At 48.5% G+C, this 23,286-nt stretch overlaps 1 protein-coding gene across 4 annotated transcripts in view; it reads left to right on the forward strand.

Moving 5' to 3' along the window:
* ASAP1 (ArfGAP with SH3 domain, ankyrin repeat and PH domain 1) overlaps positions 1–23,286 on the forward strand; it is a 275,799-nt gene that overhangs the window by 16,038 nt on the left and 236,475 nt on the right. The window contains exons 1-2 of one of the 4 annotated variants that reach the window (XM_071222205.1): positions 1,378–1,398; positions 11,089–11,171. The exons of 2 other annotated variants lie outside the window; for them this stretch is intronic. In XM_071222205.1, coding sequence (XP_071078306.1) covers positions 11,116–11,171 — 56 coding nt within the window. In that variant the 5' untranslated portion in view covers positions 1,378–1,398; positions 11,089–11,115. Of the gene's footprint in view, positions 1–1,377; positions 1,399–11,088; positions 11,172–23,286 lie in introns of those variants that run through there. One more of the 4 variants, XM_045204925.2, reaches the window with a different exon arrangement.

Genomic DNA, 23,286 nt, shown 5'->3' on the forward strand with positions numbered 1-23,286 from the left:
ACAGGATCTGTTTATGGATGTTCCACAAAAGACAGAATTGAAAAAAATCCTATGTATGATGCCATTTATATGAAATCTCCAGAACAGGTAAATCTATAGAAAGTTCACTGTTTCATTGTTGTTATTATTATTATTAATTAATTGATTAATTTTGCCAGGATTGGGTAGAGGTTGGGGAGTAACTGCTGATGGGTATGGGGTTTCTTTTGAGGGAAATGGAAATATTCTAAAATCAGTTGTGGCAATTGTGGCCCAACTCTGTGAACTATATTCAAGCCATCAAACTGTATACTTTAAATTGGTGAATTGGATGGTATATGAATTATATGTTGACAAAGTTGTCATAGAAAAAAGTTACATAAAAGCTTGGTCTGCTTCCGTTTGCTTTTATTTAAAGTTGAAGTTAATTGCTACTGTATTCCCAGTAATAAAAATGATCTGTAGCTTACACCATGTTTCCTTTTCCCTTCCCTTCCTTCCTTCCTCCTTTCCTTCCTTCCTTCCTTCCTTCCTTCCTTCCTTCCTTCCTTCCTTCCTTCCTTCCTTCCTTCCCTCCCTCCTTCCCTCCCTCCCTCCCTCCCTCCCTCTCCCTTCCCTCTCCCTTCTCCCACTCCTGGGAGTGGAACAAAGAGCTGTGGCCTTTGTTTCTGCCATGGGGTTCCCCTTTTTTCTTTCCATTTTGGCTAAGTATTGTAAACCATTGGACCCATTTAAGATTTTACATGTTTGTAACAGGGCAGAAGGGGGCCCATGTCAGCTTGGCCTCCTATGTGACCAGAGCAGCAGGTGTCTGATTATGATGCAGTCTGCTCTGTCACCCTGTCTCCCAGGCAACACAACTCTCAGAACTCAGGCATTGAGGCTGAGCCAACGGAATTTTCCTTAGTTGGTTTTTGTCTTCAGAGCAGGTAACACTTGCTGCACCTTGGAGACAATAACTGCGAAATAGAAGAGATTTTGATCCTCCTCAGGAGGAACAAGTCTTTGATTTTGGAGAAATTTTACTTTCAAAAGAAGTGTTAGAGACATTGGCTGATCTCAGTAAGTTAACAGGCAGGAAGATTCCTAAGAAGCAGAGATGGGTTTCCAGAAAGAAGTTGGAGGGTTGGGGTTATCTCAACAGTGGTGTCCTCTGTCATAAGCTTCCTAGAGTAGGGCCCAAAGGTCGTGTCTTCTGGGGCTTTCTGTTCAGCTGGAGGTGGTGGGGTGGTTCAGGTGTGTGTAGGTCACATGACTTATTTCCCCATGGTTTAAAAGGAGCCTCAGTTTCTCATTTGAACACTCACACAGAAGTCTGTCTGACGTTTCCCTTTCTTGTTTTCTATCTCATTCCGATCGTGTATTCATTCAACAGGTGTTAATTCCGTACCTGTAAAGCCTGTGGCATCATCGTGTCAGGTGAGTTTATTATTGTGTTGAGTCTTAGACACAAACTGCCTCCGCCTTCAGGAATGAGGTGACACTAATGAGTCAGATATCTGCTCTTCCTTTTTCTCTGCCAGACTGTCCTCTCCCTCTTTCAAAGCCATCTTCTTCCAGGAAGCTTTCCTTGATTGAACCTGCCCTTTTGTAACCATTCAGCAAATGCTGCTCTGTGCCTGCTGTACACCTGCCCCAGTGCCATGGCCTTGGGGGTGACAACTACATGAACCTTCAAGACATTATGCTGTGCGTGCTAAGCCAATCACAAAACAGATGAAGTACTGTATGATTCCATGTACTCATATATGAGATACCTAGAGTAGTCAAATTCATACAAAGTAGAATGGTGGTTGCTAGGGGCTGGGGAGGGGGTTGCTAGGGGCGGAATTGTTGGTAAACGGATACAGAGTTTTAGTTTTATAAAATGAAAAAGCTCTGGAGATTGATCGTACAATAATCTGAATATACTTTACTGAACTGTACACTTAAAAATGGTTAGAATGGTAAATTCTATGCCATGTGGATTTTTTTTTTTTTACATAATCAAATTAAAAAATACACATATATTTAACCAGGCCTTTAGAGCAGACATATTCTAAGTACTAAGAATTTTCTGGTGAGTAAGCCAGACAAGGGCCTCGCCTCATGGACCGTCCACTGTAGGCAGAACCCACGATATGCCAGGAACCGCACAACAGTCCCACGAACAGTCCCACGCGGCTGCTGCTAACTGTGCTGCTTGTGCAGATGAGGAAGTAGAAACGGAGATGTGAAACCGCTTGGCCAGGTCCTCAGGATGAAAACCACCTCCAGGGTGGGAGGGCTGAGGACCTGGAGCAGGAGGCTGGCCTGGCGGGGTCGGCAGGAATTGGGCACACAGACAGGGCCTGGCTCAGCATGCGGGTGCAGGGTGCCCAGGAGCGCCGTTCAGCGGGCCGGGCGTCGTGACAGAAGTGTCAGCACTGTGCCTTGGGCATGGCAAGGGGGGCAGCAAACATTTGACCAGTATAAGCTCTTGGTTAGGTTGTGACTTTGAACTTACTGCTCTGTGAACCCAGAAGTCCCTCTTCCTGTCTTTTCTGTCGGGTGCTCCCCCACTCACCCCTCAAAGCCTGGAGGAAGCCACTCTGTGATCGAGCCTCTGTATTGTGACTATGCTTTGTCCAAAGTTCATTTTTACAGCTTTCTGCCTTACAGATGCCCAACTTGGATGGGCACCTAATAGCATCTGTTGAATTGTTATAAGAATGAATATCGATAATAGAGTCAAATATTTATTTCATAGCTGTATCATATAATGGGCATTCATTAGACCTTGTTACCTGTAGACGCGATGAGTGAGGAATTCCCTTCCTTTTCTTATCAGAAGTGCAAATACTGGACTCCAAGCCTGGGATTCCTGAGCCACAGGCAGATGGAGAGTACGGGGTGAAACCTCAGGTGGGGGCAGGTGTGCTCTGATGGATTCTTCGGGTGGTCTGAAGGGGATTGTTTAGGCTCCTCACTTCTCAGATTCACAACCTTTAAGGACTGCACTGGGCTCTAGCCAGATGAGATTTGAAAATTTCTAAGATATACTTTCTTTCCTTTGATAATTTTTTTCTCAAGTTTTAAAAAAAGATATTATTATCATTTTTTAAAATTTTATTGTTCGAGTACAGTGTTTTGGGTTTTTTTTAATTTTATGGTTCAAGTACAGTTTGATTCTGAGATGGCTGTGATTGCCACATGCATTTTTGACATCATCACGGCATTAGAGGTGAAGGCGGAAGCTCTGCCATGTTAAGTTTCATTGCTAGGAAGACACGTGTTTTTCTCAGTAGTGGTAAAATATGAAAATATGGCTGTCACCAAAGGGAAGGAGTAAGGTGACTGCAAACACGGCTGGGTTGCTGGGCAAGGGAGGCTGATTGGACCTACTCCAGGGAGTTAGGAGTGAGCTGGAGTGGTGAGGCTGGCCTCGCTAGCTTGTCACAGGTCTTTTTTTAGTCCTAGTGCCAGGGGAGAGATGCATACAGCAGAGACCTGTCTCCTGAGGCTGCCACTGCTCTGAACGGCTGATGGGATTCGGAGGAAAGAGGAGGCTCCTGGAATCAGACACGTGTAGGTTCCGCACACTGGCTGGGAAAACCCTCGCAAGATGCTCATCCCGTATAGCCTCAGTTTCCATTTCTGTAGAATGGGACAATAGTAATACCTGTCTCCTAGGTTTGAGAGGAGGATTTTAGAAGTTACTGTCTGTGTAGTATCTGATAACAGACAGGAAACATGCAGTATGTGCCGGCTCTAGTATCTTTCTCAATTACTGTTTGCTCAGCCAGAGCTGTGGTCTCCTTTAGGACTGGGTTCATAATGACAGCTGTGCTTCTCCCTGCTTGGAGCTGGGTGAAGAGTCACTAATTGAAGGTACCCACGTGCTGCTCCTGGAAGGTGACTTCCAGGCCTCAGTTACATCCTCCCTGGCTGTCCCTGGGGAAGTGGCCGGTGGCCAACAACACGATGACCAGCTACAGGAACCAAGTCCACAGTGCTAGCCTTGCTGAGTCAGGACCTGCTGACGTCCCTTCTAGTTATGGGTCATCACACCCTGCTCTGGGCTGACATTTCTCATATCCCTGGCTGGGGGCCGTACTTGGGAATAGTAGTTGGTGGGCACTTCTGGCCTGCACTATGGTGGCCCAAGCTCCTGGGCAGAAAGTTTCAGGTGTGACTTCAGTAGCACGTGCTTGGCCTTTAATGGACTTGCGAGCATCAAGACTGTGTGTGGGCAGCATCATAGGCTGCTCCCGTGTCCTTTTTCCAGAAGACAGGCTCAGAGAGGTGAACTTCATTGCCCAAGATCACACAGCAGTTCCATGGGAGAGCCCTTGTGGGAAGGTCTGTCTCCCTGCCCCAAAGTCTGTCCTCCTGTCACTGCTCGGGAAACTCCCCCGGTGCCAGGCTGCCTTCTCCTACTCAGGGAGCCCAGGGGAGCAGCCGCACAGATGGCTCCGTGCTCAGCGTGCTCACAGGGAGTAAACACGCTGTAGTCTGCAAGGCCCTGGTCGTACTGTTAGAACAGGGGGTGGCACCACACACCCTAGGCACATCTCGGGAGATTCCACAGGCCGCACTTGCAGTCTTCCAGGGAACCCTGAGGGGACCGTGTGATTCTGTAGAGGCACAGACTGAGATGAGTCTGCTCCTGCCGGCTTGAGGAGCGGGTGGTGTGGCTGGTGAGTGAGCCTAGCGGGCCTCCCCGCGCCCGGCTCTCAAGGTTCCTCGGCTGTTCTTTCCTTGGGTCACTGAAGCCGTTTCTCTGGCATTCGCTTAGTTTAAGAGTTACGAAATTCTCAGGATGCAACTTTTTAAAATGCTGAGGATTTACTAATTATCTCTGGTACGTAGGTCCCTGTGGCACCCAGTACGTTGCCTTTTTCTAATAACCTGTGAGGTTATTTGATTAAGGTCTGATTCTCTTAAACACGGGCTCTAAGTAAGCAGAGCCAGTCTGTTTTGCTAACCATCATTATATTCTTGATATTTAGCTTAATAAATATTTTTTTCAATAAACGAATGGATGAATGAATGCATTTCCCCAATGGAGGATCCTCATTATGGGATGTTCTGGCCAGTGGGAAGCAGCATGCATAAGGCACTAACTGAATGTCTATGAGGCAGCGCCTAGGACGCTGGGCTCATCCTGTCTGTTGTTTCTAAACCTGTCCTCCTGCCCCCACTGGACTGTCAGCAGAACCTGCTCGACTTCACCTCCCTGCCGCCTGGCCCAGGGTGTGTCCAGTCAGGGAACAGGATGTATTAAGTCATGTGGTCACAGTCATCACGATTCATCACCCAACAAAGCAGCGGCCCTGCTGTTTCTCTCTCTCTCTTTTTCTTAAAGATTTTATTTATTTTTATTTTTAGAGAGAGGGGAAGGGAAGGATAAAGAGAGGAAGAAATACATCAATGTGTGGATTGCCTCTTGCTTGCCCCCAGCTGGGCACCTGGCCGGCAACCCAGGCATGTGCCCTGACTGGGAATCAAACTAGCGACTCTTTGGTTCATAGGCTGGCACTCAATCCACTAAGCCACACCAGCTAGGGCTGGTGTTTCTAATCATGGGTCCTTCACAGTGACTCCTTTGGAGAAGAGAGACCCAGACCATCTTTGATCGTTATTTTAACTAGTGAGTGAAGCAAGGGAATGCGGCCCCAGGTCCAGAGATATCAGCATTGTTAGGCAGAGCACCTCAGCCTTCCTTGGCTTCTTTGGGGTCTTGTCTGCTTCCTTCTATTCCAGACCTTGATTGGGTCATCCTGGGGGTCAGGAGGAGCTGCCCATCCCAAACACTTGCTGGTAGGCAGGGGGTAGGTGGGGTTGGAAGAAATTACAGGAGTCCAGAGTTACCTGGGCAAAGGCCACAGGTGCATAACTTGGGTTTCCTCCGGGCAGGTAGGGAGGCAGGACTTACTGCTTGCTAGTGGATATGGAAACTGAGAGACCTAGTAATTGATATGAAGTCTCAATAACCAACTCCGACATCTCTGGATTCACCATTCAATAATCGGCACAGGAAAGGAGATTTGACTTACCTATTTGAAACAATCAGAAAGTAATACAGAATGAGTTATACTCAATCATAATCCACACTGCCTTGTTTAGCGTAGTGAGTAAAGCCCTGAACTTCAATGTCAAGCCATTCCCAGTTTGAATCCTGAATGTACCATCAGCAACTAGCCATGGGGCTTGGGAAGTGTTACATCACTTTGGGGAGGGAGCCTCAGTTTCCTTATCTGTAAAATGCAGACAGTCACAGCTGCTTGCAGGGTTATGGTGAGGATTGAATGAGATAATGAACATGCCTAGAATGGGCCTACTACATAGGAGTTGCTCAAGAAGGGGTCACTTGTTATTATTACTATTAGTAAGAGTTCAGAAATGGATAGCTTGCTGGGCTGGGGATGTTGGAGGAAGCTTCTGGAAGAAGGGGAATTTCAAGGGAGGGGTGCCTAGAGAAGGTGAGCTTTGGCTAGATGAGAGGAAGATTGGTGTAAATACATGTTGGACTACCTTCTTTTGGTCCCTGATTTTCTAAGTACTGCTTCCACAGAACAGGGAAGACCCGTATCAGTAACTAGGAAGACTGTTTGCAGTGATGTTGTAGGAAACAAGGAATTGTCTAGGCTGTAGCCAGTTGCAGATGACTCAAGAGTTCCTAACATCCTCTGGAAAAGGATGCGAATCCCAACATCCGCAAAGTCCCGTTGAATAAGACTCAACACCTATTTGGGGATTTGGCAGCAACAAAGGGTTTGTGCGCCAGATGATTTATGTCGCTTATTTCTGCCTGGCACGCGGGAATCGCTGTCCTGACTGACATACCGTAAGTCACAGAATAGAATTTCAGCAGAAAAGCAGGAATGTGGGTGGATGAAAAATGCGACGGTTGACGATAATGAATTCTGGTTCACTCTAGCAGGTAGACACTTTAAATCTTTCTTCAGCGGTGGCAGCAGGAAGTGAGAGGTGGTGGAGAAGAGCACGGGGGCTGGTGTCCCGCGTTCACTGATGTATTTATTGAGCACTTACAGACTCTGTGTGCACCCTGCCCATGACTTGAGCCCGCTCCGGAAGGCACAGAAGGGCCTTCTGATCTCTGTCTGAGCCCTTGCCCTGGCCTTGCTCAGGCGTTGGTGCATAAATGCCCCAGTTTCCTTACCCCTGGAGGGCACGACTCTGAGGTGTGTTCTCCACTCTCAGAGGGTCCCAGGGAGGATGGTGCCCGAGGCTCCTAAGTGGTAACCTGCATGACCTTGGGCAAATTCCTTCACCTCTGAGTGTTCGCTTCTTGTGGGAGGATTGTGCAGATTAAATGAGACAATAGTATCACCACCACTGCGGCTGGGACCATTCATTCATCTAGGACCATTCATTCATCGAATACTGGGAAGCAGGCGTGTTGCTCAGTGCTTTCACTCCATGACGTTACTAATTCTCACAGGGACTGGATGAGGTGAGTACTTTATCCCCGTTTCAAAGATGAGGATGTTTCCTTGAGATTACGAATGTTCTTTTGTTCTTGGGTCTTCTTCAGGCATCCAGAAGAATCCCTGGTAATTGATGGTACAAAACAAATATTTGCTTCATGAAAGACTGAATGAATGAAAACAAAATGGAATTCTTTTTCTAGATATTAGTACTTCACTGGTTCTAAGAAAATTATGTTAATTAAAATGCATCATTTATTTTACCCTTACAGAGTCCCAGAAAGGAAATAGCCTTAAAATCCTAACAGTATTTATCTGCAGGTGTTGGGATAATAAGAACTTTTAGTTCCATGCCTTACTATTTTTCAGGATGGACCTGGATTACTTTCATAGCTGGAAAGAAATGACCTATCTCTGTCTGAAAAAAAATCAGTCCCAAAGCATAAATGGGCACCAAAGCCGTGTGGGTGCAACACTCACGTAGCCGCAGAAGCTGGCCTAATTTGAGTGGGTTCACAGGCGAAGGAGCAGGATGTGACCTGACTCCGCTGTCACAGCTCACACGGCTCTTTCACACACCACCTCTCTGGAGGTTCACGCCAGTCGAGTGACGTAGGCCAGGCTAAGATTAGCGTCCTCATTTCACAAACCAAGGGGCCTCAGCACCAAAAAGGCTCACTGACCAGGATGAGGCTTTGCTCGGGCGGAGCTGGGTCAGAACTCAGGGCATCCAACTTTCAGCCCAGTGGCCTTTGCATTCTGTTCTGGGAACCTCTCATGAAAGGAAGTGGAACATAGGCCAGGGTGGACCAGCAACTCCTGTGACAGCTGTTTCTGAGTATCTACAAGACCCTTTTATACAGGGAAAGCCTGGCTGGGACTTTCTGCATTAGACAACCTGGGTTGGAGTCCTACTTCTGCCTCACACTGTCCTGGACACACAACAGCATATCTGTGAGCCTTGATTTGCTCATCGGTAAAGCTGGCCCGAAATTACCTTGCAGGAATGTTGGAGGGCATCACGCCTGTGCTGTTCGTGTGCAAGGCTCTCAGTTTTTCCCAGCCCGTGTTGATACTCACTGGTGTCCATCAGTTAGTGCTCCCGTGTGTATTAGTCTGTTTCTACCACCTAACAAAAACCTCAGAATCGCAGTGGGTTGCTTCAGTGCGTATTTATTTTCATGCTCATGGGTCTGTGGGTCAATTGTAGTCCAGCTGGTCTAAGTTAGTCTTGGCTGGCTCAGGCTCAACCTCAGGGTGCATGCTGGTCTGTCACCCTGTCGTTCACCAGTCTGGGGTCCAGAGGGAAAGGCAGCAGCTGACAGGACCTAGGGAGACTTACTCCTGTCATGGCCCATCAGAGGAGTGCAACAGGGAGGGACTTGGGACCCGCACTTTGTCACCTCTATCCACATTCCATTGGCTTCCAAACAAGTCAGTGGTCCAGTCCAGAATCCAGGGGGACAGGGAACTAACCACCATCCCCCTGTAGCGGGAGGTGCTACAAAGTCCATGGCCAAGGTCACCAAATTCAAGTCGGAAGTGAAGAGTGAGGAGCTGTGATGCAGCCTTTCTAGACACTGTCTCAGCTTGGGCACCTGGGTGAAGCAAGGAAAGCAAAGGCAAAGAAGTTGAATAGCGGGCTGGGAGAGGCACTGATGAGTTATGCCAACAACAAGGCTTTGGTTTTCATAGACGTGTGCTGGGTAAAGTTGCGGCTGGGAGGCGAAAGTTGCAGGAAGATCGTGGTGCGAGATTCTGAGGGAGACACGTTTCCCCCTCTGCCAGGACCACACTGTCTTGATTACTGTAGCTTCCTGGTAGGTTTGGAGATTGGGAGCTGTGAGCCCTCCGACCATGTCCTTCCTTTTCCAGGTCGTCTGGCTGTCCCAAATCCATGACATTTCCATAAGAACTTGGGGATGAGACCGTCAATTCCCCATCTACTTTAAGTGTGTGATTGACAATTCAGAAAGACTCGGTCAGTCACCCTCAGCATTTAAGTTTGAAGGAAGTGGTTCAATCATTTATCTGACAAATATTGATTATTACTATGGAGGGCATTTTATGGTTGAAGTAAGACGTAAGGAAGTATAGGAGTCCATTAAGCAAAGACAGTGAATGTGTCCCAGGCCCAGGGAACAGCATGGGCAAAGGACCTGGGGAAGAAGGACCGGGCGGGTTCCAGGATCTGAAAGCAGGTCATGTGTCTGTAGCAGTGAGCCCAGGTGAGCAAGAAGAGGCCAGAGAAGTGGGCAAGAGTCAGACTGTGTTCAGTGATTTGGGTTTTTATCCTAAAGCACTAAGAGGCCACTGGAAAATGTCACGCTGGGGGTGGAGAGGCGGGTAATGACACGGCCAGGCATGTGGCTTAAAGTTTTCATTCTGCCTGTTGGCCCTTTAGAAGGTGTGGACCTTATTTGGATCTGGATTTTTCAAAAAACAGTTGTTATTTTTTTTTTAACATTTATAAGACTTAGAAATCTGAACATTGAGTATTGGGTAAATTGAGGAATTATCTTTTTAGGTATGACAATAGTATTGTAGTTCTAATTTTATAAAAGACCTTATCTTGCTGTACTATTTATGACTAAAAATTAATATGTCTGGAATTTGCTTTGAAATAATAGTGTCAGGCAGGGGAATGATTAGGGTGCAGATGGAGTTGGATTAGTTTTGAATTGATGGTGGTAGGGGCTGGGTGGTGGGTGTTTGGGGTGCATGATGCTCTTCTCTATTTTTGGTGTTTACAAAATTCTCCATAATAAAACATAAAAAAAGAAAAAGATAATTCTAGCTGCCACGTGGGGGACCAGATGTCAGAAGAAGAAATGATGATGTTGGAGACCAGTTAGGAGGCAGTTGGGGTGGCCCAGGTGGGAATGATGGAGGCTTGGTCCCGGGCTGTGTCTCTGGAGGCTGAGAGAGGGACTAAGGGAGACAGGACTTGGGGATGGATGGGATACAGGAGTGACAGAGATGGTGGGTCAAGAGTGTCCCTCAGTTTTTGGCCACAGGTACAAGTGCCACTCTGAGCTAGGGATCACTGGAGAAGGACCACACGGGTCCCTCTGTTCATCTTATTTTCACAGCCCCCGCTCCACATCCCATCCACTCCCAGATACTGAAGCCGTTCCCTTATGTAACACCTTGTATCCCAGACTTCCTGCGCTCTGTGCACTCAGCGATTAATTAAGCTTTGATATGCACGAATTAATTAAAATCCTCTCTCAGGTTCAGAGGGGCTGAAATATGTATCTTCATCTCTATCTCCCCCTTTCCCGGGGCTAGTTCCTTTTGCTGGGGACACCTCTGCCTTCCCTTGTGCACACAACTGCAGGTGTCTGTCTGTCTGTCACAGCTGTCAGCACACTTTCGTTTCTCGTTTAGGAGTCTAGGTCTAGGGAAGTTAATGACTTGTAAATTGCTCTCCTGTGTAGAGCTAGAAATTGAATATGAGGTGATTCCTGAGCCCTCGCTCGATGCAGCGATGGTGATGTCAGCCCCAAAATGGGTTGCTGACGTGGTGGCTTCCTGGCTGTGTCCCTCCATGTGCCTGGACAGCCACCCTGTGCTGTAAGAACATTCCTGACAAGGGTGCTGGCCTCCAAATGAAATCATAAACTGATCTGAGACACAATCTTCTGCCCAGTCCCACTGGATGACTCTTGTCACTTTCTTCCTGCCCCTCATCCAGGTAATTTTCTGGTGTGACAGCTGAGACATGAGATCTTCAGGCTGCAGGCTCCCCAGTTTTTCGAAAGATTCACTATGGAATCGGTGAGTGGTCTTATCCATCCTGTCCAGAGAGCCTGGCCTGGGAACGTGGAGGGATTCTTTTGGGGGCATTGAAATGCGCAATTTGACCAAGCCCGAGCACACGAATCTGACAGAGATACCGTGAGTGTGAGCACTTGTGGTGAACAGATTGCTAGGGAGCACTTGTAGAGCTGTGGACTTCTCAAAGTGTTTCCTGTCCCCCCACCTGTTCCCTTCATGCAGGAGGAAAGGTGAGGGGTGCTGGACCACAGTGAAGTCAGAAACAGCAATAACACAGGCCCCGCCCACAGTAATAGGCGCTCTTCTAGCTGGGTGGCTTTTCGGAAATACTCCTTCCTTCAGTCCTGCCAATAATCCCACCAGACATGAAGTACTCCATCCATTTCACAGATAAAGAACTTGCCCAGCCGGATGTGAGGTCGTTTTTTCCACGCCTCCTGCCTTTTTCCTCTATCCAGGGGTGTCCAACCTTCTGGCGTCTGTGGGCCACACTGGAAAAAGAATTGTCTTGGGCCACACATTAAATATACAAACACTAACGCAAACAAAAAATCTCACGATGTTTTAAGTAAGTTTACGATTTTGTGTTGGGCTGCCCTCACAGCCGTCCTGGACTGCGTGTAGCCCGCGGGCCATGGCTAGACACCCCTGCATGGTGCCTCTTGGGAAAAGTATGCTTTGCCCCTTTTTGCAGCTGGGACTCCTAGGGCCTGATGTAGGGGCACCCGATGGAGCCTGAGGAGTCTGACCGCAGTGGATGGAGGTTTATGTTAGAGGATGGTAAAAAATTATGCTGGACGGGAAGAGCCATGAAAACTAGGCGGAGGAGATGCCTGCAGTCCGAGAGAATCTCAGATCACCAGGGTGCCTGACCCGGGGTTGACCTGCTGTGGCTGGCTTTTCCCAAGTCAGTTTAGTGGCGGAAAGAGTATGGGGCCTGGAGGGGTGGTTGAATCCTGGCTCTGCCACCGGCTTTTTGTCTGACCGCAGGAAAGTCACCAACCCCTGTATCTTCTGTTTTCTTATCTGCAAAAGGGAGGGAAGTATGATGTTTATTTTTCAGGGTTTTTGTATAGATCAGGAGAAAGTGGTGTATACTATAGTGTCTTCTATAAAGCAGGCACATAGAGTATTATCATTATTCCAAATTTTGGGTTGACAGCAATTTTCAAGGGTAATTAGACAAGCAGAAGTGCCCAGAATGGGTGACAGAGGGGTATGGCTGGAGGGAGGGAGGCCATTCTGAGGGGCTGGATGGGACCCAGATACGAGGTGACAGAGGAGACACGAGGTGACAGGGCTGTTACCACTTCCCTGGATGACAAACGCTTTGCCTGCGTATTGTCAGAGTTTGACAATTACAGGATTATCTGCAGTCATATTTTATTTTGTTTTGTTTTTTAAATTGAGAATCCAACACAGAGGTGACATTAGTTTTGCAGGTGTCTTTTTTGGTGATATGGATTACAATTGCAATAACTCGGTGCATAATTTAGGATGAGGTTTTGTTGTGAATGATGTGAAATCTAAAAGAACATTGGTTTAATGAAGATAGAAGTGTATTTCTGTCTTACCTACAAGTTCAGACACAGGTGGGACAGGCTGCCACAGCCGTGTAGGAGAGACCCAGGCACATAGGGGATAATGACGGGAAGGGACATGGGTGGGCTCCGGAGGGTCAGCGAATGTTCTGTTTCCTGGGCTGGGTGCTGGTTACATGGGTGTAAAAAATTTCTTGAATGGGATACTTCTGACATAGACAATTTTATATACAGTAAGTTCTCACTTAACATCATTTAAGTTCTGTGACTTTGAGCAAAATAACATAGAACAAAACCAGTTTTACCACAGGCTAATTGATGTAAAAAGAGAGTTCAGTTCCAACAGCATCTCATTAATGTTATAATGATGTTAACCGAGGACCTGCTGTATTCATATATGGTTATATTATATGGAAATGTAATATGAATACAGCAAAACCCCAGTCTTTTACCTCTGACATAAGGCCAAACCCCTTTCTTTCTTTCTTTCTTTCTTGGTTGGCTCATTCCTACAACACAGATCAGTTACTTACTACTTCTGTGGCAGGAACAGGGCTAGGTTGCTTGTGATACAAAGATGCAAGCAGCAGACACAGCCCTCTTCTCACAGGGCTTTCTGTCCAGAGGAAAAGGAAAGGTGTAAACATGGTACAGATGGACAGCCACTGGATTAGGCTCAGTGTGGGATGTGCTGGGACATGTAGGTCCAGCCGTGCAAATAACAGAGATTTCTATCTCCACCGGTTCCTTTGATAGGTCGAAGAGATTTAGGAGGCAGAAGAGTTGCAACAACACTTGGTAAGATTGTAGATCACATTAAGGCTACGTTAGAAATATAAAGTAGCTTCCTCTGTTCACTGTCAACCAGCTCACAGAAGGGGTCAGGTTTTCCTTTCCTTGTCTGTCTCTGTGACAGATGCCGACCTCCCCCTGGCATCTGTGGAGCAGACAGGTGTTACAGCTTGGAGTTCAGCAGATGAAAGGGGAACTCACAGCAGCAGAGACTAGTTCCATTCATTAAGACGTAGTCCAGAGACCTCTTACTTTGTTTGGTTATTAAAATAAGTGGGTGAATGAATGAGTGGGTGAATGAATGAATGAATTAATGATATCACACCTCACAACAGTGCATTTGTCATCCCTGGGGAAGCTCATGGCCAGGGGACGAAAGAACATGATGTCTCCTTTATTCACCCCAGATGCCACTAGGATGCCAGGAGGGGAGGGACAGCAGACAGAAGCGGAACTCAGTTCTGAGCCAGCAGTACAAATCCATTGGCCTTATTTTTAGGGGTTTCCTCCATGGGTACAAATGAACTGACCTAAACCCTAGGCTAGACCCCCACCCCCCCACCAAGCCCAAGAGAAACCTCCGTGAATGCTTCCCCGCCTCTGCCTTTCCAGAGGTCAAGGCAGACGCCCTGTCGTCATCATGCCGCCAGCTGTCAGCCCAAATTGAATCTCCCGGAGCACAGCTGATGTCCCTGTTTGGCCGCAGGACAGGGGTCAGGAATAAATGCTGCACACGGACGGGAAATGCATCCCTTGAGCTGAACGCAGAAGCGCTGACCCCTCAACTCTGAGCTGCATTTCTGACATTGTTGGGAGGGTTGGCTGGAAAGCCGTAGGGTTTCTGGATGTGAAAGGAGAAGCAATGTTTTAGAAAAACACTAATACTCAAGTTCAGTATAATTGAGGCTGCTTAAAATCCAACTGGAAATGCCAGGGCAGCAGCCATTCCTCAGTTGGAAACACAGAGGAAGGACGTTTCCACCTGGACTGGGATTGGGAAGTGGTGATCCCGGTCTTGCTTCCTGCCCTCCCGCCCTCCTTTTATTTTGTCCTTCCATCCTTTAAAATTTATCAGGTGCCCTACCCTGAATTTGGGGGCAATAGATGAAAGACATTACAAAGTGTTCCTGAGCTTTACTCCTTTTGTTTTAAAAAGCTTATTCTACAAATATTTATTGAGCACCTAATTTGCTCCAGTCTCTGAGTAAATTACAGTTCCTCCTTCTGCTGAGTTTATGCTTAAGTTTTTTACTTGCTCACTCACCAAGCAGTTTTGGGCACCTACAGTATGCCAGGGACAGGGTCAACGGCTGGGACACCAAGGTGAACAAAACATAGAGTCTGTCTTGATGGAGCTAAAGGATTGGACCAGGGGTGTCAAGCTCATTTTCACCGGGGGCCACATCAGCTTTGCGGTTGCCTTCAAAGGGCTGAATGTATTAGGACTGTGTAAATGTAACTACTTAACAGTTAAGTGAGAGCTCAGCGCTGCCACAGGGTAGAAACAAGGTGGAGGGCTGGATTCAGCCCACGGGCCTTGTGTTTGCCACCTGTGGATTAGACAATGTTGTATTTGTCTCCTAGGGCTGTGGTAACAAAGTACAACCAACTCACTGGCTTAATAGAAATGTATTGTAATTCTGGAGGCTCAAAGTCAGGTACTGCTGTTTTCTCCATCGTGAGGACGTGCTCATGGGGATTTGGAGACTGTGTAAACCCACACTGCTGATAAACTGCCGAAGTGGAATTCAGCTGCAGGGAGCCTGGCCCCGGGCCTGGAACTCCCACTTTTACTGGCTGCTTGTTATTATATCTTCCCCAGGCTCTAAGGAAAGCCTTTTTAAGATAAGCCCTTCCCCACCCCACCCCCAAATCTCAAACCTTGGGGATTATTGTACAGTCAGCTCAGTTTTCCAGAAGGCATTTGACTCAGCCGACCACTCCTTCCCTCTAAAAACCCTGTTTTCTTTGGACTTTGTGGAACACCCCCCCCACCGCCCCCCCCCCGCCCCCCGCTCTGGCCTGGGTTTCTTCCTGTGAATCTGCCCTCTTTCTCGGTCTCATAGCAGGGTACCCCTTGCTCCAGCCAACTTCAGATGTTGTTGAAGACCACCTGTATGCTGACTCCTTCCAGATTATGCCTCTCACTCCACCTGTCCTCTGAGTTCCAGACTTGAGTATCCCAGATGCCTAATTAATATTTCCATTTGGAAGTCTCGCAGGCACCTCAGACTTAGTAAACCCAACATGGCTTTTTCTCCCAGCATCCCCTTGGTGAGAGGCTGTGCCTCTGCCTGAAACCCATCAGTGGTCCCTGGGCCCCTTGCCCATGGTATGTAGAATGAAGTCCAGATTCCTTCCTATGGTATGCAAAGGCCAGCATGACCTAGCCCCCCGCACACTTGTGGGCCCCTGACGTGGGTCACCAGCAAGCAGTGTCTGCGGCGTTGTGGCTGAGACGAGACAAATTCACATGGACTACCAAGTCCTGTGGAGGAAAAGGAACAGCATGGCCACGCTCTCAAGGTGAGAGCACCCTGGAGCGCCTGGGCCACTCTCTCAAGAGGAGGGCACGACCCTGGCCACCACAGGCTTTTATTGGCTTAATTTACATAGGAATACAGGGTGTATATGGAAAGCTCATCAATCATTGTCAGGCAGTAATAATCAAATAGATAACATTCAAAGAACTGGGAGGGCTTATCTAGAGTAAGAGTCAGAGAGCTAAAGGACCATAAAACTTGAGGGAAACAAACTCATTTAATGCTTGGACCCTTATCATTTAAATTGAGGGTATTAGCAAAGCAGGTTTCACAGGATTTTATGCATTCTTTCTTAGGCCTGATCGCCCTAGGGAACCCACCCTTTCCAGCACAGGGCCGCACCCACCTCCAGCGTTGTTTCAGGCTTAGGTCAAGCAGGGGAAGTAAGGCAGCCAAGAGATTAGGAGACTTCTTGCAGACCAAATGAGGACTCAGGCTATGTCAAAGAGGAGGGGCAAGGGTCCATCACTCCCTTTCTCCATAGTCTCCCAAATCCTTCCCTGAGGGCCCCCTCATGACCATGCCTGTCTTAGGTTGTCCCTCTCTTGAGGGATCTTACCTGTCATTGGTTAACCAGTCATGCACTGGGGGCCAGGCAGGGTAAAGTGGGTAGAGGCGGTGCTCCTGCCAGGGAGATAAGCTTTGTCTCCTTAGTGGCTTAGGGTCTCAAGGTCTCTCACAGCCTTAGCCATGTAAGGTTACAGTCTCTGAAACCAGGCAGGGTGGTTCCCAACAGGCCCCTACCCCATTCCCTCTAAGGCTTCAGCTGCTGGCCTCTCTGGTCCCAGCACCCAGCCTCATGCTGTTTTTCTGCCTGCAGGGCCCCTCTTCCCGCACCTCCTGTCCCCCAAGTCCCTACTCTTCCCATGAGTGACAGCCCTTATCCTGGAGTCTGCTCAGGCAGATCTTCCCTCCCCGCCCCCACCCGACCAAAGCTCCCAGTGGACAGTGGTGATGACTGGTTGTCCACTAATGCCACCCTGGAGCCTGGCACCGAGCCTGGCACGTAGTGGATGTTCAGTCAGTACGTTGAAATCAAATCAGTGGCCCCTGCTAAGTGAATCAGAAACATAAAATGCCAGTAGTAGGCCTGTTACTTGTAGGAGAATCCTTTCCCAAGGGAGGCAATCCTAATATGTGTATACAAGTGATTGAAAAGTGGGTGGAAGTGAATAACCAGACTCACGGGTACTGATGACCAGAATGATGGTTACCAGAGGGGAAGGGGGATGGGGAGAGGGCAAAATGGGTAAAGGAGGTCAGGTGTCTGGTGATGGATCTAAACTAGACTTTGGGTGTATGTAGATATCAATTACAATGCTGTACAACTGAAATGTATATAATTTTGTTAACCAACATTATGTCAGCTGAAAAAAGACAGAAAGAAACAGTTGGGTGGGACCTGGGCTTTTTTATATACCTTGGTCTCTGCTTTCACATTTCTCCTTGCTGTGTTATCCAAAATGTTAGCGCTCACAACGATAATCCTAGGGAAAACAGCAGCCCCCGGAGACCCAGTCCATGTTAAAGTTGATTTGATTTGGGTTTAAAATGGAAACTGTGAGTTAATGCATTTTATAGAATTGAATAGAGAACAATTTTCTCTGTTAAAAAAAAAAAAAGAAGAAAGAAAGAGACAGGGAATGCTCTGTGTGGGTTACCGTCGTGCCAAAAGCTCCTGTAAAGGATTCTTTGCAAATATTTGGGGTTTGCTGACCAAAAACAGCTACGCAGGTTTCCCTGAGAATGGATAGCCGCCACAGCAATGCTGTGGCTTCCGAAGCGAGGATGAGCTTGCCACAGGGAGGGGGAGGATGGTGGTGCTGGCTGAGGTTTACAGGGTCGTTGCAGACAGGTCGTCAGCGTGACTGGCTGCCGTGAGCCCCGCCAAGCTCATCATCGCGCCACCTCTTCAGCAGCAGCAAGCAGTCGACTGCTGAGTTCCCCAGCCACAAACCCTGGCTGAGGCGTCAGCTTCTGGCTGCTCCTCCAGGGTGAGTTATGGCTGTCAGACGTTTCCCAACACTGAGAATCTGGTGAGGGAGGAGACTGGAAGTGGAGTTTTCACCTGGAGATCTGTGAGAGATCGTGCGTCTACCGTGGGTAAGGCTCTGTGCTCAGGTCTGTGGCCGGCGTGGTGGCCGAGGCTGCTGGGTGAATTGTCTTGTCCCCTGCACTCCCATCCTCCTCATCACCACATCGGAGGTGGGGGTTCTCTAGGTAGGAGGAAAGGGAAGGTGATCATTATAACCCAGAATGAATGCTTGTCTGCAGACCAAGTCATAACTTACACAGCGATGCTGACGGCTTTGGTGTTGCATCTGAAAAGTTGTAATTGTCCCATCCCTCGTGCGGGTCTGTCTTACGCATGGAGGAAAAGTGGTTTGTGCCTTTATTTTAGTCAGAGAAGACCTTCCCTGCTAACAACCTGAGGTCATCCCATTTCACCTCAGAGTGCTCCGTCTGGTTTGAGTTTTTGATCACTTTGGATGGCCTTTATCTTATTTGGTATTAATGGGCCCGACGGGACCTGGAGGGGCACAACGGAAAGTTGACTTACCACGTTATTAGCACATGTAGTCTTAGAAGCTTCAGGTTCCCTTCCCAGGGACCCAAATGAGAGTAGAGATGAGTGTGGCCTGTGCACAAGGGGCCATCTCCCCCACGAGCTGGGAGAAGGTCTGGTGGCCTGTCCTGGAGGGGAGGCAGGAGACACAGTGCTCCCGTGGTACCCAGACTGATGGAGAGATTGGGCCAGTCCTTTCACTTCTCTAGGATGCTGTGCTGTATCAGTTGGGCATCTTTCCATGGCAAACAGTGGAACAGAAAGAAAAGTCCAAGGGCAGATCTGGATTCAGGCACTCCCAGGTCACCTGGACTCGGTCCTTTCATCTGTGATGGTACCATATATATAAACGTTGAGACTCCCGTCTCATACCTCCTTGCTCTGTGACCTTGGACAAACCACTCACCCCCATGAGCCCTGGTTTCCTCCTGCAGTGAGGACTAAAGGACCCAGTTCAGGGAAGCACCTAGCACAGTTCCTGGTACGCAGCGGGCCCTCTTGGCTCCACCCTTCCCTCAGCTGTCTTTCACCCCTTGCTGGCTTCTAGGGTCTGGGGCTCACAAACTTCTGGCTTCTCATCCACTGTAAAGAGAGTTTCTCTTTCCCAAAAGCAGTCAGGAAGATGAACATAGGTCTCAAGGTCTCTGGCTGCAGGCATGCGCCACCAGCAGGCACATGCTAGCAGCCAGGAGGTTATCTTTAAAGTGGCTGGAGCTTGAGGAGCCCCTTGGGGGAGAGGTCTGAGAAGCAAGCAGCCTGTCTGCCAGATCGGACAAGGGCGGGATGTTATATCCAGGGAAAGGTTGAAAAAAATGAGCCTGCAAACCCTTGTTTTATGAGGGGGTTTACTTAGAGAGGGTGGCAATTAATGTGTCGGCCACATACAACAAGCTCTTCCACGCTTCTGTGCTTTTGCCCATGTTGTTCCCTCTGCCAGGGATGCCATACCCAGCCTGCACACTCCCATTCATCTCCCGAGACGCAGCTCTTCCCTGTAGCCCTCCCAGGCTAAAGTAGCCAGCACCACTGCCCGCCCCAGCCCCTTCCCCTGTCAGTAGTTGCCTTTCCGTTTTGAAACAAGCGTCTATAGGGTGATTGATGGCCCTCTGTGCTGGGAATACAAAAGAGAAGAAATCCCAGTGCCTGCGTCAGAATTAGATTCTTCTCTGCTGTTTCTTCTCCGAGAAGTTATTTGTATATTCACTTAGTCAACATATATTATTAAGCACCTTCTCTTTGCCAGGCATTGCTTTAGGAGCCGGGGATTCAGGGGATAGTGGAAAAGATAGTAAAATGATTAATTAATCAATAATCATATCCTTGGGGGATATGTTCCAAGATGCCCAGTGGGTGCCTGAAACTATGAAGAGTACTGAACTTTATAAGCACTACATTTTCCCCCTATGCATTCATACACACATACGTATGATAAAGTTTATAGATCAGGCACAGAAGGAGAGTGACAACAATGACAACATAGAGCCATTGAAACAAATGCTGTAATAAAAGTTACGTGAATGTGGTTTCTCTCTTTCAAAAGAGCTCCCTGTTCTGTCCTCACCTTTCTTGGGCTGATGGGAGATGACGAGGCGAAGGGAGGGGCTCAGAATGGAGCGCAACTTCACGCACCTGCGTTTTTCGTTTCTGGAATTTTCCAGTTAATAGTTTCAGTTGACCACAGGTAGCTGAAACTGTGGAGAGCAAAACTCCGGATAAGTGGTGAGGACTATAAACGGTAACAAAAAATGAAAATTAATGATGGCGTGTAACTTAACACAATAAACAAAGGTAAAGATTGCCAGAGGGGAGGCGACTTGTGGGAGGGGGCTGGGAGAAGAAGGGGAAGGGATTGAGAAGTACAAACTGGTAGTTACAGAACTGTCACCGGCACCTAAGGTACAGCGTCGGGGACAGAGTCAGTCATACTGCAGACACTGTGTGGTGCCAGGTGGGCGCTACACCTAATCAGGGGTTCACTTCGTAAATTACATAAATGTCTAGTCACTATCCTGTATGCCTGAAACCAGTATAAAATAATCTTGAATGTCACCTGTAATTGAAAATTTAAAACTAAATGTGAAAAACAGAAGTAAAACTAAATAAGGGAAAGGGAGATGAAGAGATGGGGAGCGGGTGGGAGGAGGGAGCCTGGGGCGTGTGAGGAGAAGGGTGACGGGAAGAAGTGTGAAGACGACTGGGTGCAGGGTGTTGGGGGGGGGAGCAGGGGGGGACAGGTGCAGCCGTGACACGTCCCAGAGTGACACGAAGCAGGGCTGCAGCGGAGGAGAGGAGGAAGGTGTGGAAAGGGAGGCCAGGGGCCAGGTCGGGTAAGGCCTGGAGACCCCGTGAGGCCCTGTGTCAGAGGGGAGCTGGTTGCTGAGCACCCAGCTAGTATCCGGGGTGTAGAGAGCTGCCTTGGGTTTTGTTCCAAGTGCCTTGGGAAGCCGCCATTGTCTGTCCTTGTCTGGTCTTGAGTCAGTACGTCTCATTGGTGCCCCAACACTGCTTCCGGTCTGGCAGCCACTGGCCACAAGTGGCCACTAAAGACTGAAGCGTGGCTGGTCTGAACTGAGGTGCCCCGTGAGTATAAAAGCAACCAGTTTCCAAAGACTTTGTCTGAAAAATAAGGGATATCAACTGTGATATTCATAATTCTTCTGTTGATCACATGTTGAAATGGTAATATTTTGGAAATACTAGGATAAGTGACACTAAAGCAAATTTTACTTTTTTAAATGCAGTGACTGAAAACGTACAACTGTTTCCCACCCATGTACCTGGGATCATTTCCTTCCCTCCTCGTCTCAGGCTCTGCTTCTGGGGGACTTGGCCCGAGATGAGGAGGAGACAGAGAGGGGTCATCTGTCCAGCACATCACTGGGTACAGGTGTGGGGGTGAGAGTCAGGGGGATGGGCTCACTGACCAGCCTTCTCCAGCCTTTGGACCTCTGAGCCAGAAGGCAAGGAGCAAGGCCACGGTGCCAGGCATGGGGCATGGTGTCTGGCTGGTCCGTGTGCTTCCAGCTGCCACACCCAGAGGGACAGGTGAGTCAGCAGCTGAGTCAGAGGACGGAGCTGCCCAGAGGAGCTCATGCGGTTCTGGCAGTGGGTCCCAGGAGTCTCTCAGGGGTGGGGGCAGGGAGGGAGTGTTTATGGGTGCAGTGTCTTTTTCTAACGCCACCCATGACCCAGGCGACGTCCCAACTCTGACAGCAGCTGGGTGTGCAGCCATCCATCCATTCACTTCTGACGCTAACTACCCAGAGTCCGTGCAGACCCCGCAGTAGGGCCTCGCGCCCCTGGACTGCTCCTGCTTTGGATGCCAGTCCCAAGTCTCAGGGGTGCTTCTGATCGACAGGCTATAAATTGGGAGGTTTCTACAACCCTCTCACGTTCAGTAATTTGTCAAAATGACTCACTAAACTCAGGAAAGCACTGTACGTACTATTACCCGTGTATTATAAAGAATGCAACTCAGGAACGGCCAGATAGAAGACATACGTAGGGCGAGGTATTCGGTGGGGGTGCGCACAGAGCTTCCGTGACCTCCCTGGGTCGCTGCCCCCCCAGCATGTTGATGTGGTCACTAACCCAGCAGCTCCCCATCTCTGTTGTTTAGGGGTTTTTATGGAGGTTTCATTACATAGGCTTGATTGATTAAGTCATTGGCCATTGGTGATGGAGCTTCAACCCCTCTTCCCTCCCTGGGGGGGGGTCTTTCTGGTCTTCATCATGAAGCTTTTTAGCCCCCTACCTGGGAGTCATCTCATTAGCATACAAAAGACCCCCTTGCCTTCTGCAGGCTCTAAGGGTGTTAGGAGCTCTGTGCCAGGAACCAGGGACAAAGACCAAATATATTTTTTATTACTCTGAAGTGGGGCATAATATTAATGAGATCAGATGAGGAACATGTGGGAAGACCTGTAACTGGCAAGTTGCCTGGATCGTGGCGTGCTATATGTTGGCATGTGTATTGGAAGGAGGGAGCGAGGGAGGTGGTAGATCTCGCTGTATAGAACTGCTGGTGAACGTGCATTCCTCAACAGGCATACAAAGCACCTACTGTGTGCTCATGTTGTGCCCAGATCTGGGCTAACATTGCAGCCAGATGGGAGTTTCTCAGCATCAAATCTGTTCATGACCACTGCCAGCTTAGAAGCTCAGTTTGCTTTTAAGGTAAAGACCAACTCCTTGGCATGACGTCCAAGCCCTTCCCTGGCAGCCCCTGCCTTTCTCTCTGCCCTTGGCTCTGATCCCTCCCAGCATGCGTCCTTCATACTCATTGCATGGAGCCGTTTGCAGGGTCCTACATCTGACATACCTGTCAGACCTCCACCCACTTGTACTTGCTGGTCCCTCTGCCTAGAACACCCTTTGCCAGCCAGTTGACTCGCTCACTCCTCCTCCAGGAGGCAGCTCAGCATCACCTCCTCCAGGCAGTCCGTCCAGATTCTACTATTGCCCTGTCGCTTCTCCATGTCCCGTGTTTATTTCTCTTAGCACTTCAGTCATGCAACAGATACATACTGGCCACTCGCTGTGTTGAAGAGACTGCACAGTTAACTCTAAGAATCTCCCCACTATCTATCAGCATTGACGAAGTGCCAGAGGCTGAGCTGACCAACATCATGTATTTCACTGAATTCTCATGCTGCTGTGTGAAATAGGCACTA

Source organism: Desmodus rotundus, chromosome 8 (genome assembly GCF_022682495.2).
Source record: "Desmodus rotundus isolate HL8 chromosome 8, HLdesRot8A.1, whole genome shotgun sequence".
NCBI classification, from domain to species: Eukaryota; Metazoa; Chordata; class Mammalia; order Chiroptera; family Phyllostomidae; genus Desmodus; species Desmodus rotundus.